The 14,510-nt window shown below is 52.4% G+C and overlaps 1 protein-coding gene across 1 annotated transcript; it reads right to left on the reverse strand.

The window, feature by feature from the left end:
• Positions 1-515: 515 nt before the first annotated feature.
• On the reverse strand, positions 516-12,172 carry BLVRB (biliverdin reductase B). The gene is made up of 5 exons (XM_084257440.1): positions 11,989-12,172; positions 4,240-4,404; positions 4,017-4,106; positions 2,628-2,756; positions 516-754 (listed from the first exon to the last, which is right to left on the reverse strand). Exons 1-5 carry the CDS (start codon positions 12,065-12,067, stop codon positions 597-599), a joined length of 621 nt encoding a protein of 206 aa, XP_084113566.1. The 5' UTR covers positions 12,068-12,172; the 3' UTR covers positions 516-596.
• Positions 12,173-14,510: the final 2,338 nt, after the last annotated feature.

Genomic DNA, 14,510 nt, shown 5'->3' on the forward strand with positions numbered 1-14,510 from the left:
CTTGCACAAAACTTCATAACACTCCAACTTTTTTATAATGACTGTACAATTTAGCTTCCATGGAGCAGCCTCTTGGGTCTGACCAATTCTCACCTCCAAGAAAGGTATTAATGGAGTAGTGAATGGATTTTAGTTCTTTAAAGGAGCTGTGTGCTCTCCAGTCTCCTGCCCAGGACACCATCCTGCCAGGTTTCAAGTGGGACACCCCACAAGAACTTGTTTGCTCAACGGAGTCAGATGCCCCCCAGGAATTCCACAGTCCTCTGTGCTGCCTCCATCAGCACCCTGGCACTCTGGGTCATCACTGGCAGGGGCAGGGCTGTCTTCCCCCTGGGCTGTGAGATCCAGGAAAGCAGGGCTCACAGCTACCATGGTCACCCCGGGTCCTCACCACCCTCCCGGGCACAGAACAGGAACTCAGTAAACTTAGAGGAAATGAATGAATGAATCATCAGGAAAATCTTGCACCAAAGCAGACATGGGCAGAAAGAAGAAAAGAGTCCCAGAGCTCGATCTTCTAGAATAATTTGAAGCTCTTGGCTCAAGATTTATTGCTCCCTTCCTTTGTTCTCCATTTCCCAGGATGGGCCAGAGCCCTATTCATACTGGTGGGAGGGGTAGGTGCTGTGCCCGTCGTACTCATCCGTGGTGAGGCAGCGCAGCATGAAGTTGCCCAGGTCATGTTTGGAGATGACTCTCGAAGGCCCTCGTCCGTCCAGGGTCACTGTGTAGGCTCCAGTCAGCGGCTGATCCCCTGCGAGGTAAAGACAGAAGGGCCAAGCTAAGTCCTTTCCCTTCTCTGGCACATGATCAGTCCAGGCCTGGGCTCTGAGTGTGCCCAGCTCAGATGGTAGAAGAGCCAGTGATATGTGGGGCCCTTCCTGTGTGCAGGGGGTAAATCTAGACCCCTTATTTTATCCATCGGAAAAATCCTTATGAAGACCTAGTAGGTGTCAGGGACTGCACCCAGCAAGGGACACAACAGACCAGAATCCCTGCCTGAGGCATGTAGGCAGGGAGCTCAGAAAGACAATATGTCGGAAGGAGAGAAATAGAGCAGTGTGTGAGCTAAGAACTATTATTAACTCTATTTTACAAACAGGCAAATGAGACTCAGAGAGAGGAAGTCGCTCCCCAGGGCTGCAAAGGGTTACTTTCCAAGTGGTAAAGGCTAGATTTGCTCTCTCCTGTCTCTGGACCGCCCCTGAGGGTAAGTGAGAGACACGTCCCAGAGGTGGGGCTGCATTGAAGGGCAGTGGAAGAGCAGACATGTTTTTCTGACTTTGTGACAAGAAGTGGGTACGTCCTGATGCCAGGGGAACGACTAGGCCTTTCTTAGTGGGGAGAGTGGACATGCGTGACCTGGCTCTTGGGAGGTAGCCCCACCCAGTGGCTACATTATGAGAATTAAAAATAATATTTGAGATGGGCCTCCCTGGTGGCGCAGCGGGTTGAGAGCTGCACTGTGAAGGTGTCCGCAGCCTCTGCAGCACGGGTTTGATTCTGGCCAGTCAGCAAGAATCCCACATGGCACAGCAGACCTCTCCTGTCTCACCCTCTGCTCCCCTCAGCAGTATATTTCATCAGTCTGCCTGTTCTGTTCCCCGCTCTGTCTCTGGTGAATCCTCTCACCCTCCCACACATCTGGCCTGTACCCCAGCACTTGTATAAATTAAAATAATAATAATAATAATATCTGAGCGCAACCAACTTAATATACGGGTCAAAGCAGCATCATCAGTGCAGGGACAACCTGGAATCATGTGCACTAAGAAAGACACATCCTCACATGTGGCCAAAAATGTTTAGACTGAGTCTATGAGGGAAATCTAGATTTAAAAAGATACCTGGCCTAGTTAGCCTTATGAGAGACATTGAAAAAGCAAAAAGTTTTGGGGAATTGTTCTAGATTAAAGTTGACATGGGAACTGAACACAAAGCAAAATTCATGATGGGAGCTTTGGTTTTAGGGGTCAGGGGAGGTTAAAAGATACATTTTGGGGCCTCCCTAGTGGCTTTGTGACAAGAGACAAAGGATTAAAATCTCAGCGCTATCAAGCTATCACCAGGCACTGCAGCATGAGTTTGATCCCCGGCCAGGGAGCTGACCCACACGGCACAGCAGACCTCTCCTGTCTCGCCCGCTGCTCCCCTCAGCAGTGTATTTCAGTCAGTCTGCCTGTTCTGCTCCCCACTCTGTCTCCGGTGAATCCTCTCACCCCCCACCTCTGGCTTATACCCCAGTTCTTGTATGCATAAATAAATAAATGTTTAAAAAAATGCCCGAGTAACTTAAAAAAAATTAAAGGAAAAAAAAAAAAAGGAATAAAACCAGTTATTGAGCCACCACATGTTGAGAGCCCCAGCAAGAAGCGGGACCAAGGGGTCAACTCCCAGGAGGGAAGCAGCTCTTTTGACATCTCTAAACTTTGTGTCATTTGTTCACCAGAGAACCAAACTGAAAGTTCGAAAGGAGATACAATGAAGCAGGGAAAGAGGAAACAAAGTATTTGGGAGTGGGTACATGCCCCCTGGGAGGCTGGCAATGGCAGGCTGGCCAGGGATGTTTTCTCCTCCATCATCGGAGGGGGCAGGTAGGTGTGCTGCCGGGTCCCTGCCCTACTCACCTATGTGCGGGGGCATCACGGCCACGTACTTCAGGCCCGACTCCTGTAGTACCTTGTGCATCCGAATGTGGTCATCAGTCACATCCTGCAGTCTTGGGGGAACCTTTGCTGGGTCCCACAGCAGGAAGGCTGGGGGGGACACCGGACAAGGTTGGTCCCAGCCTGAGGATGTTCTGGTCAGGCCTGCTGCCCACCAATCTTGTGGCAGGACAAACCCCAGCAGGGGCTCATCACTGCCTTCCAGTTGCTCCAGGACAAAATGTGGGGGTTGTCCCAGCCTCCTGTCTCACACAGGGACAGACGATGTCTCACCCCACCTGCCCACTGTCACCTCCTGCCTGGACCAGAGCAGTTGCCTCCTCCCTGGTCTCCATTCCCCCACCCCCAACACACAGTCAGGGGGCCCTGTGAACACAGCAGGGTCAGAGCTCATCAGGGTCTCCATCTTGCTCAGGGTCAAAGCCAAGTCCCCATACGGGTCCCGTCAGCCCTCCCACCTCGATGCCTAACACTCTCCCCTTTTCTTGCTCTGCTCGGCCTCACTCCCTCTCAGAGCCTTAGCATCTTTGGATCCCACAGCAGGAAGTGGCATCCTTTGCTCCCATCAGGCAGGCCTCCCTCACATCACCTCCCTCCATGGGGAGGCCACTGGTGTGATGAAACTTGGAGGTGAGGGGTGGAGATCTCAGGGGCAGACAGCCTGGTTCACAGTGCCGTCTTGCCATCACAAGCTGTGTGAACTCAAGGACACCAATGGGCCTCCAAGTGCCTTCACTCCTCAGCCATACAAGGGAGACAACAGCCTTTGTTTAGTGAGTGGCTATTATGTGCTACCACCAGTAAGAGTACAGGAGGAGTTTTGTGCAGAAAGGGCACCATCCCCAGGGTGCTCAGTTAGTGCAAAGTACACAGAAAATTCTCAATAGACACTGTCCAAGTTAAGAACCCTGTTACACATCCTGTAGATTTTTCGGAGCAACAGCCTGGATTTTTCAGAGTAATAGCCTGCCCTGATTCCTCTTTCTGGCCCTCCAATCCCAACCCTGACCCCTCTGCCTGAGCCCTCACCCCAGCCTGACCTCTCTTCCAGGGGTCCCACCCCAGCCTGACCCCTCTGCCTGTGCAGCCCCCAGTCTGATTACTCCGGCCTGTCATTCTTTGATGATACCTCTGTTCACCACTTTCCTCCCACCGGGGAGTGCAGCTCCCAGGGCTGTGTCAGTCACTGCTGTGTCCCCGGCCTCACCCAGCAAGGTCAGGCACTCATACGGCACTCGATAAGCACAGAGTGACAAGAGCTGGCTCCCTGCAACCCTGCGGAGGCCCCCTGGGCTGCCTATCCAGAAGCCTCCATCACCGTCGCCCCACCTCTGCGGCCCTGCCACCCACCCGAGGTGCAGGCCACGACCTTGTCCACGCCATGGGCCTTCATTGCTGCCACAATGTTCCGGGCACCCTCGGACATCACTGTGGTAGGACCTTAGAGGGGACAGAGAGTGGCTGTCACTGGAGGGTGGCGGTGGCGGTGGTGGCAGGGGTGGGGCCGGGGGTGGGGGTGGTGCCGGGGGCCGAGGTGCAGGGGGGGGCCGTGGGCAGAGGGGTGGCTCAGTACTGAGGTCATTGCCGGTGCCCAGCAGCACGATGATGGCATCCTGCCCAGCCACGGTCTTGTCCACATCAGCCGCCTGCCGAACATCCCCCACAACCACGTGGGCTGGCTGGGGCCCCTCCGAGGGCAGCCTAGACGCGTCCCGCACCAGCACTGTCACTTCGTAACCTGGGGTCAAAAAGGGGCAGAGGGGCAGGTCAGTGGGTTTTTGTGCTGGGACTCCCCAACATCACAGACTAAGTACTGGAGGGCAAAATGAACCCCCAAATCTATCTCCCAGGTTCTCTCTCCTGAGGCTTTGGTCTTCTAATATTTGATCCACATAGTTGATATTTAGTAATATCATTCCAGGCTATACCTTCATGCCATGGGTACAGGGCCATACTCTGCCAGATCATAAATAATCTGCATGGACACCTCCAAGGGCTTCCTGCTCTCCTTACTCTCACCCTTCCAGTTATTTTGCCAGTCACTAAAGGGTTACTATCTGGCAGTGTGTTGGTCTGTGTCCCAGCATGGTCCTGGAGGAAACAGGTACAGAAGAGGACTGAGTTGCTCAAAGTTTGCCAAGTCCTGGCACTGATCCCAGATCCTTGCCCCAGCCTTACTTCCCAAGCAGCCCTATAGGTTGCTAAAAGTTTGAACATCAGGGCCTCCCTGATGGTGTAAGGGGTAAAGTCTCAGCGCTATCAAGCTATCACCAGCCACTACAGCAGGAGTTTGATCCCCGGCCAGGGATCTGACCCACATGGCATCAGCAGATCTCTCCTGTCTAGCCTGCTGCATCCCTCAGCAGTGTATTTCAGTCAGTCTGCCTGTTCTGCTCCCCACTCTGTCTCTGGTGAGTCCTCTCACCCCCTAACCTCTGGCCTATACCCCAGTTCTTATATGCATAAATAAAAAAAATTCTTAAAAAAAAATAAAGAATACTGATAGCAAAGAATTGAAGCATATCTCTCACGCACACACACATAAAAAGCTGTGATATTAACAAAGAAACCTGATATTGGTCAACATTGGCAGCTTTCAGATTAATCCATTATTCAAAACATGATTATAGAAAAAGAAAATTAATGAAATCGTTCCATTTTTCTTGATAGCTATCATCAATTTCAAAAACAAATAATGGGAGACTTACACTCTGGGTGGGCAACAATGATGATCAGTACAATAAATATTTTTTAAAGAGCACTTAATATGTATCAGGTGCCAAGTTCCTTATCTATATTATTGACTATTATTAATTATTATTAGTCATCTACTCCCCCAAAAGACCCTGGGTTTGAATTATAACCCTATCACCAGCTAGCCATAGGACACTGGGCAAGTCATTTAACCTGTATAAGTCAAAGGGACTTCACTTGTAAAGTGACATAATATTGCCACCTTATAGGGTTGCTGTAGGGTTAAATAATATGTCTAACAATTTAAAATAATAGGTTGATTTGTTTTTAAAGATTTATTTATTTATGCATACAAGAACTGGGGTACAGGCCAGAGATGCGGGGGTGGGGGGTGGTGAGAGGATTCACCAGAGAGAGAATAGGGAACAGAACAGGCTGACTGACTGAAATACACTGCTGAGGGGAGCAGTGGGTGAGACAGGAGAGGAGTGGGTTGCTCCCTGACCAGTCGGGGATCGAACTCATGCTGCAGAGGCTGCGGATAGCTTCATAGGTTGCGTCTTAACCCCTTGTGCCACCAGGGAGGCCCCACAGTTGATTTTTTTGAGCTGGGGTGTGGGGGTGAAAGGATTCATCAGAGACTGAGTGGGGAGCAGAACAGGCAGATCTACTGAAACACACTGCTGAGGAGAGCAGCGGGTGAGACAGGAGAGGTCTACCCCAACACCCCCATCAACTCAGGGAGGTCGAACTCATGCTGCAGTGGCTGGTGATAGCTTGATAGCGCTGAAACTAACCACTGAGCCACCAGGGAGGCCCTGTAATCAGTTGATTTTTGACAAGGATAATAAAACACTAGGAGAAAGAACAATTTTTTCAATAAATGGTGCTGGGGCAACTGGATATCTATATGTAAAATAATGAAGTTGGAGCCCTACCTCACATCATATTAAAAAAAATGAACTGAAAATTATCAAAGAACTGATATAAGAGATAAAATTATAGAACTCCTAGAAGAAAACATAGTCATAAGTCTTTGTGATTTTTGGTTTGCTAGCTATGACACCAAAGATATGAGCCACAAAAGAAAGACACAAAGACTAATTATCATCAAAATGTAAAACTATTGTGCTTCCAAGGACACCATCAAAAAAGTGAAAAGGCAAACCTCAGAATGGGAGGAAATTTTTGCAGACTTGTATTTATAGTATAGAAAGAACTCCTATAACTTGATCATAAAAAGATGACTAAGTCAATTAAAAAGTGGTCTGAACAGACATTTCTCCAAAGAAAATAAACAAATGGCCAATAAACACACAAAAAGATGTTTAGTATCATTATATATCAGGGAAATGCAAATCAAAATCACAGTGAAATTACCCCTTCACGGCCACTAAGAAGGACATAGCCAAAAAGATAGACAATAAATGTTGATGTGCATGTGGGGAAAATTGGAACATTTATACACTGTTGATGGGAAGGTTGAATGACTCAGCTGCTTTGGAAAATAGTGGCAGTTCCTCAAAAGGTTAAACATACAGCTGCCACATGACTCAGCAATTCTACTCCTAGGTACATCTTGACATAAATGAAAACATGTTCACAGAGGCAGTAATCCTAATAACCCAAAAAATGGAAATCATTCAAATGTTTATTAGTTGATGAATGGATAAATCAAAGGTGGTATGTTCATTAAAGGTATTTCATAATAATAAAAAATAACATGTCACATGCTACAACAAAGATGAATCTTGAAAAAGTGCTTTTGTGTTGGGTGAAAGAAGCCAGTTAAAAAGAACAATATATAATGGGGCCTCCCTGGCAGCTCAAAGGGTTTAAGTCAGTGCTATCAAGCTATGACCAGTCACTGCTGCATGAGTTCGATTTCCGGCCAGGGAGCTGACCCACATGGCACTGCAGACCTCTTCTGTTTCGCCTGTGGCTCCTCTCAGCAGTGCATTTCAGTTGATCTGCTGTTCTGCTCCTCACTCTGTCTCTGGTGAATCCTCTCACCACCACCTCAGCTCTGGCCTACATCCCAGTTTTTGTATGCATAAATAAATACATCTTAAAAAAAAACACAATTTGCCTTTCTGAGACTTTAAATATTAAAAAAAGAAACACAAAGAATGACACATTGTATGACTCCATTTATGTGAAATGTCCAGAAAAGGCAAATCTATGCTAACATAAGTAGATACCAGTGGTTGCCTAGGGAGAGAGGAAGAGCTGGCAGGGAAACACAATGAGGTGACTTCTAGAAGTTTCTCTTTGAGGGAGATGAAAATATTCCAAATTAATTGGATGATATTTGCACAACTTTCTAAAAACGTTAAGATTCACCAAACTGTATGCTTGAAATGGGTGGACTGTATGGAATGTGAGTTATATTTTAACAAAGCTGTTATAAAACTGCAAAACTACAATTAAAAATAAATTTTAAAATTAAAAAAACCCTGCAAAACTAAAATTAAAACAGAAAAATGCAACATTTAGGTGGGGGGGTGCCTGGTCCTATATGGGAGTTGACTGTGACTATGCCTTTTAATCATCTCACAATTTTATTTCCAGGCCTGGTCCAGTTCTGCCTGGGCTCTGGCCCCTGTCTCACCCCACTCCAGTTCATGTTCCACACGGCAGCCAGACACAGCTTCCCACAGTTATAGCGAATGTCCTCCTGCTCAGATCCCATGTGGGAGCCCCTCAAAGCCTTGAGATAAAGTCCAGGTTCCTCAGGCCAGCCTCCAAGGCCCTCAGGGATCTAGCCTCTCCTCTCCACTGCAACTGGAGCCACCACCCTCAGCCACTGCTTGTCTATTAGTTCTTCAAATGCACAGTGCTGTCTCCCACCTATGGGTCTTTGCATGTGCTGTCACCTCTGCTGGAGCACATTTTACCCTTTCCCAGATCCATAGTCACTTATGTCTCCCATGTCAGGTCCCTACTTTGCTGATCTGGAATAAACCAGGGGCCCTGTGTCACCTATGCCACTTCTCCCTCACTTTTTGTAAACACAAAAGTGCAGGCTTCACGCCCCATAGTCCTGGTTTCAAACTCAGGTTCTGCCACCTACTGGCTGAGGAACCTTAGGGAACACCTTCCCTGACAGGGCCTCCAACTCCACTTTAAGGCAAAGAGCAATAACCAGCACATCCCCATTCCTAAGAAAATGACACAACCCAATGATGCCCTCACACACCCCAGGGGGCAGCAGGGGCCCGTGGGTTGCCAATCCTGCCATCAGTGAATGGCCATTGTATTGGTTAAGAGGACCCTTGCAGGACCTCCCTGGTGATGCAGGGGGTTGTCTCAGCACTATCAAGCCATCGCCAGCCACTGCTGTATGAGTGCATGAGTTCAATCCCCAGCCTGGGAGCTACCCACATGGCACAGCAGACCTCTCCTGTCTCCCCTGCTGCTCCCCTCAGCAATGCATTTCGGTAGATCCACATGTTCTGCTCCCCACTCTGTCTTTGGTGAATCCTCTCACTTCACCCCCCCACCCGTACTTCTGGCCTATACCCAGTTCTTATATGCATAAATAAATAAAAATAAATATTAAAAAAAATATGGACCCTTGTAAACTGTGAATATTTGGTGGGAAGAAACATGTTCTCAGATCATGAGAACTCTGGTACAGGCCCAGCATAAGGTACCCACTGGCCTTACATTATTGGTGACTGGTGACATTTACTGAGAACTTACGATGTGACAAGTGCTATACAGGCTCTTTCGCAGATGACTTTTTCTTCCAGAAAATTTTTAACACAACCTGCATTTAAATTTAAAAAGCCACATGTGGCTAGTGACCTCCATTCAACAGTTCTGCTTTAGAATTCACGGATTTTACCCTTTACAAAGATTAAGAATGGGGTCTCCAGGCCTCCCTGGTGACTCAGGCGGTTGGGCACCCCATTGTGAAGCTGTCCGCAGCCTCTGCAGCGCAGGTTTGATCCTGGCCGGCTGGCTGTCGAGAATCTCACCTAGCAAGGCAGACCTCTCCTGCCTCGCCTGCTGCTCCCCTCAGCAGTTGATTTCATCAGTCTGCCTGTTCTGTTTACCACTCTGTCTCTGGTGAATCCTCTCACCCTCCCGCGCATCTGGACTGTACCCCAGTTCTTGTATAAAAAAAAAATAAATGTTTAAAAAAACAAAAAAAGAATGGGGCCTCCACGGTGGCACAGTGGGTTGAGTGTAGCACTGTGAAGCTAGTTGCCCGTAGCCTCTGTAGTGCGGGTTCGATTCCCTGCCAGACAGGAAGATATACACATGGTGTGACAGACCTCTCCTGTCTCACCAGCTGCTCCCCTAAGAAATGTATTTTGGTCTGTCTGCCTGTTCTGCTCCCTGCTCTGTCTCTAGTGAAACCTCTCGCCCTCCTGTGCCTCTGACCTGTACCCGAGTTCTTGTATAAAAATAAATAAATCTTTAAAAAAATAAAAAAAGATTAAGAATGTTTGTAAACTATTTACAAACTTTTCTTAGAAAAGTTGTGAGACTTTGATTCTCATATTTGCTCTTGCTTTATCCTTCTATGGAATACATACACCTATATAATGTGTACAGAAATATACAGTTTTTTTTCCAAACTATTTGAGAGTAAGTTGCAGAAATTGTGTCTCCTTTAAACTTTTTCTGTTTGTTTTTTAAAGTGGATGATTTTTTAAAAGATGTTTTTATTTATGTATACAAGAACTGGGGTACAGGCCAGAGGTTCAAGGGGGTGAGAGGATTCACCAGAGACAGAGTGGGGAACAGACCAGGAGGATCTACTGAGATACACTGGTGAGGGGAGCAGTGGGCAAGACAGGAGAGGTCTGCTGTGCCATATCGGATAGGACTCCCTGGCTGGGACAGAACTCAGGCAGTAGTGGTGAGAGCTCTGAGACTTAATCCCTACGCCACCAGGCGCTCATTTCCACTTTACCTACACAGATGACAAGGTACTTTAAGCCAGCTGTGAAGTGGCAGGACTGGAGCTTGAATGCAGACACAATGGCACCAGAATCCATACCCGTCAGGACTCTGAGCCCTACAGAATCATGGAAGTAAATAAAAGTCCCACTTATTCAAGTCCTTTTTCTGATGGGGACAGCGAGGCTTTGAGCTGTGAACACTTGTTAGACCCACGGCAGAAAGCAGTGGTCTCTCTCGGGCCCCAGCTCTCAATTCCAGGGGTGCAGTTCTGTCTGTGACCAGCAGGGTGGAAAAGTGGAAGTCAGTGGAATTCAGGACTAAGGGAAAGGTGGTAACAAGGGAATTGGATCCTCAGGGTGACTCAGCACCTCTCACTTCTCCCTCTTACTTCCTCCCCCAGAAGTGCTTATGAGCAAATTTATTTCTCCCCCCCCTACAAGATCCCCATTCGTGTTCCTGGGGATGGGAAGAGCAGTGAGCTTAATAGGAGACTTTCAGGCTGATCCCTCAAAGGGAGGACTGAGCTAAGAGACAGAAAGTGGGGTCCTGGTGAGACCCATCCTTTTGGGATACCCAGATAGTCAATATCTTTAGTCACCAATGCCAGCAAGGGTGGGGCCCTATATCTGTCAGTCCCAGGCCCTGCTGAGGGTTGAAGTCTAAGCCTTGGGGGCGGGGGATGCTGAGATACTTATCTCCTTTCCTGGGGTAACAACTTTTAACCTACATTGACTCCCAGGGCTAGTGTATCCCCAAGTCGTCACCCACGTCTCCGTCATCCTCAACACTAGGCGTTCACTGCCACTGGTCCCAGCCTTTTCAACTTCCAGCCTTGGTGGCCCAGCCAAGAGCCAGTGGACTTTGGCGGCTAAGAGCGCCGGGTGGGTTCAAATCCCAGCACTGTCTCCTCCAGCGGAGTGACACTGGACAAGTCACTCTTCAGGGGCTGCAGTTTTCTCGTTTGTCAAATGAGATGAGAATAGTTCTCAGTGCAGCGAGGATTTAACACGCGTGAAGAGAGGGCGATACTTGGGGGATAAGGGGTGGGAAGCAAGCTGACCCCTGGCGCTGTAAACAAACCCTCCCATGGTGCGCTCAACACCACCACCCCCACCCTCAACACCACCACCCCCACCCTCAACACCACCACCCCCACCCTCAACACCACCACCCCACCCTCAACACCACCACCCCCACCCTCAACACCACCACCCCCACCCTCAACACCACCACCCCCACCCTCAACACCACCACCCCCACCCTCAACACCACCACCCCCACCCTCAACACCACCACCCCACCCTCAACACCACCACCCCCACCCTCAACACCACCACCCCACCCTCAACACCACCACCCCCACCCTCAACACCACCACCCCCACCCTCAACACCACCACCCCACCCTCAACACCACCACCCCCACCCTCAACACCACCACCCCCACCCTCAACACCACCACCACCACCAGGGCCGCATGCCCTACGTGCCCTGGATTTAGGCCTGTCTCCATTGTCCCTCAGGGCCCCAGGGCCATTTCTTACTCTCTGGACTGACATAAAATGGGATCTCACACCGTCCCCCACTTCTGTCACCTGCCTGGTCCCCTGAGTCCCCCCCACACCCAGGCACTGGGGGCCCCACAGGGCCTCAGCCCCACCTCTTCTCCCTCAAGCTCAGCCACGACACGGCCCACCCGCCCCAGCTCATGCCTGCTTGCACCGCCTGCGCCAGGGTGGTGAGCCCGGTCCTGCCGGTGGCGCCGAAGATCGCAATCTTCTTGACGGCCATGCTGCTGGGTCGCGGGGCGAGAGGCCGCGGAGTCGCAGGGCGCGCGGGAAGCGACTGGCCGCGGGGCCGCCCTCCCGGGCTCCTGCAGCGGGACGCGCGGGGCGGGGCCTCCCGGCGGGCCACGCCCCCGCCCGCCTCTCGCTGGCTGGCTGGGGCCGAGGGGCGGGGCCACAGGCCACGCCCCCAGCTAGAGGACAGGGGTGGCCAGGAGTCCGCTCGCTCCGCCTCCCACCAGGACGGCCCCCCGCCCGCCGCCTGCCCTGGGAGGCGGCCTTGAACCTGGCCATCTAGCCCGACCGGGTGAGCCGGGTGAGGGGAGCCGGTCACCAGCACCCCGCCTCCTGCGGCCGCCACTGCGGGGCGGGGCGATCTCAAGACACGCCCACCACTCCCCCGCCCCTCGCTCACGCCCCTCGCCCAGGGCCTCGGAGTCCACCTGGGCCTCGCATCGTGCCCCTGGGCCTCCGGGAAGCTGCAAGGGGAGACAGCGGGCGAGGACCGCGTGGGTGTGCGGTTGTGGCACTGTCACTGTGTCTGTGTGCCCGTGTGATCTGGGTGACTGTGGGCAGCCCGCAGGGACAGCTCGAGGGTGGACTCCACGTGCCACGTGCTGGGGAGCACCAGGTTACAGGGGAGACTGCATGTGACGCCGGCGTCCAGGTTGTTCTTGCGTGACCTTGGTGACACAGCTGGTGACACTGTGTGTCAGTCTGTGATGCTGTGACACGGGGGATATGGTGTGAGTGTGGGACATGGGGCAGGTATAGATTATATGGGAGTGTGTGATCCCAGGGGACGGTGAGGGTGCGTGACACGGCATGTGTCAGGGAAGTGTGCCACTGTGATAGGGTTGAGTGCGTGGGTGTGACTGTTGTTTTGACGCTCTCTGTGGCCTCTTGTGCCTGGGTGATGTGTGAGTATGTGACAGTGCGGGATTCGTGACCCCCGTGTGAGTGTGATTGGGGTGTGACAGGTTCGAGTGTGTAACAGGGCGCGACAGTTGTATGATGCTGAAGCTGTGAGGTGTGAGTACGTGGCTCTGTAACCCCATGGAAGTGCGCGACAGCCCACGGCATATGTGTACTTGGGTGTGACTCCGCGTGGATGGCGGGGGCGCTACTTGCGTGTGTCACCGTGTGTGACGCTGTCGTGCGTGTTCCAGTGTGGGGCCCGCGTGAGCATGTGACTGCGTGTGACAGTTGGCATGTGTGACCCCGCGTGACCCTGCACGAGGCACGGCCCTGCCCGGGAGCGGCGTGACCCCGCGTGTGTGGCGGTGTGGGGGCGTGCGGCTCCGGGGGAGTGTGTGACTGAGTGTGACGCTGCCTCCGGCCCCCGCAGGTGCAGCGGCGGCTCGCGGCCGCGGCGGGTGTGTGACCGCGCCGGGGAGACGCGGCCGGCGGCCGGGAGGGGGTCCCGGGGGCGCGCCGAGCGCGGCGGCCGCGCGAGCTGGGGGGAGGCGCGGCGGCACCGCGGCGCATGCGGATCTGGCCGAGCGGCGGGGCCGGCGGGGCCGAGCAGAGCCGGGCCGGGCCGGGCCGGGCCGCGGACGCTGACAGGGAGGGCGGCCGCGCGGCGAGCGGCGGGGACAGCGGCACCGGCGGCCGCGGGCCCAGGTGAGCGGCGTGGGGGGCGCCCAGCCCCTCCCTCCAGCATCTCCCCACCTGCCCCAGCGGCCCTCCCCCGCGCGCGCGCGGCGAGCACGGCCTGAGCCCGGGGGGACTCCCGGGGTGTGGGGAGGTGGAGGGCGGGGGATGCGGCGAGCCCCCACCTCTCATCCCAGACCCGGCTCCGCGCCTTGCGTGTCTCCCATCCAGGTCTTTTCCTTCCCAGGCCCCCTCCTCGGCAGCCGTGACTAGACTGCAGAGAGACAGGCGCGGCCCTGGAAGGGTTAAAGCCTCCGATCCACCCCCCTCCCGCAGCCCTGCCGGCCACCCTTTGCTGGGGCCACACAGCACCCTTCCACCTCCCCCACAGCCTTCCACCCCATTCTTAAGGAGTGACCGGGGCTGTTCTCCTGCCTGACCCAGCGCTCACGAAGTGCTCAGCGCCATCCTGTCCCCCAAGTATCCTCCATTGAGGAAACAGTTGTGATCAACATTTAGCAGAGAGGGAAACTGAGGCACAGAGCCACCAAGACAAAGATTTAGGTTAAAGATGCAGCAAGAATGAAGCAGGACTGAACTCATTTCTGTCTGCCTCCAGCACAGGAGCCTTGCTTTGCTAAGCCCTGTGACCCCGGGATGAATAATAATAGCAAGGACCAGGTATTGAGGACTTGCTCTGTACTAAATACAATAGTCCCTGCATTATTAACTCATTGCATCTTCAAACACCCTTGAGGCTTTGGGATTACCTTACCACTTTACAGATGAGCAAACTGAGGCTGGAGAGGGGAAGTGACTTGACCGAGGTCACGAAGGTAGTGGGTGCCTTTCCTTGG

The sequence above is a fragment of the Talpa europaea genome (assembly GCF_964194135.1).
Source record: "Talpa europaea genome assembly, chromosome: 16".
NCBI lineage: Eukaryota > Metazoa > Chordata > Mammalia > Eulipotyphla > Talpidae > Talpa > Talpa europaea.

Excerpts from the sequence above, each read along its gene's own strand:
- BLVRB (XM_084257440.1), bottom strand. The coding sequence starts at position 12,067 with ATGGCCGTCAAGAAGATTGCGATCTTCGGCGCCACCGGCAGGACCGGG. Across the intron at positions 4,405-11,988 it reads GGCGCAGGCGGTGCAAGCAG|GTTACGAAGTGACAGTGCTG; the intron begins GCATGAGCTGGG and ends TTTTGACCCCAG. Across the intron at positions 755-2,627 it reads CGTGATGCCCCCGCACATAG|GGGATCAGCCGCTGACTGGA; the intron begins GTGAGTAGGGCA and ends TTTACCTCGCAG.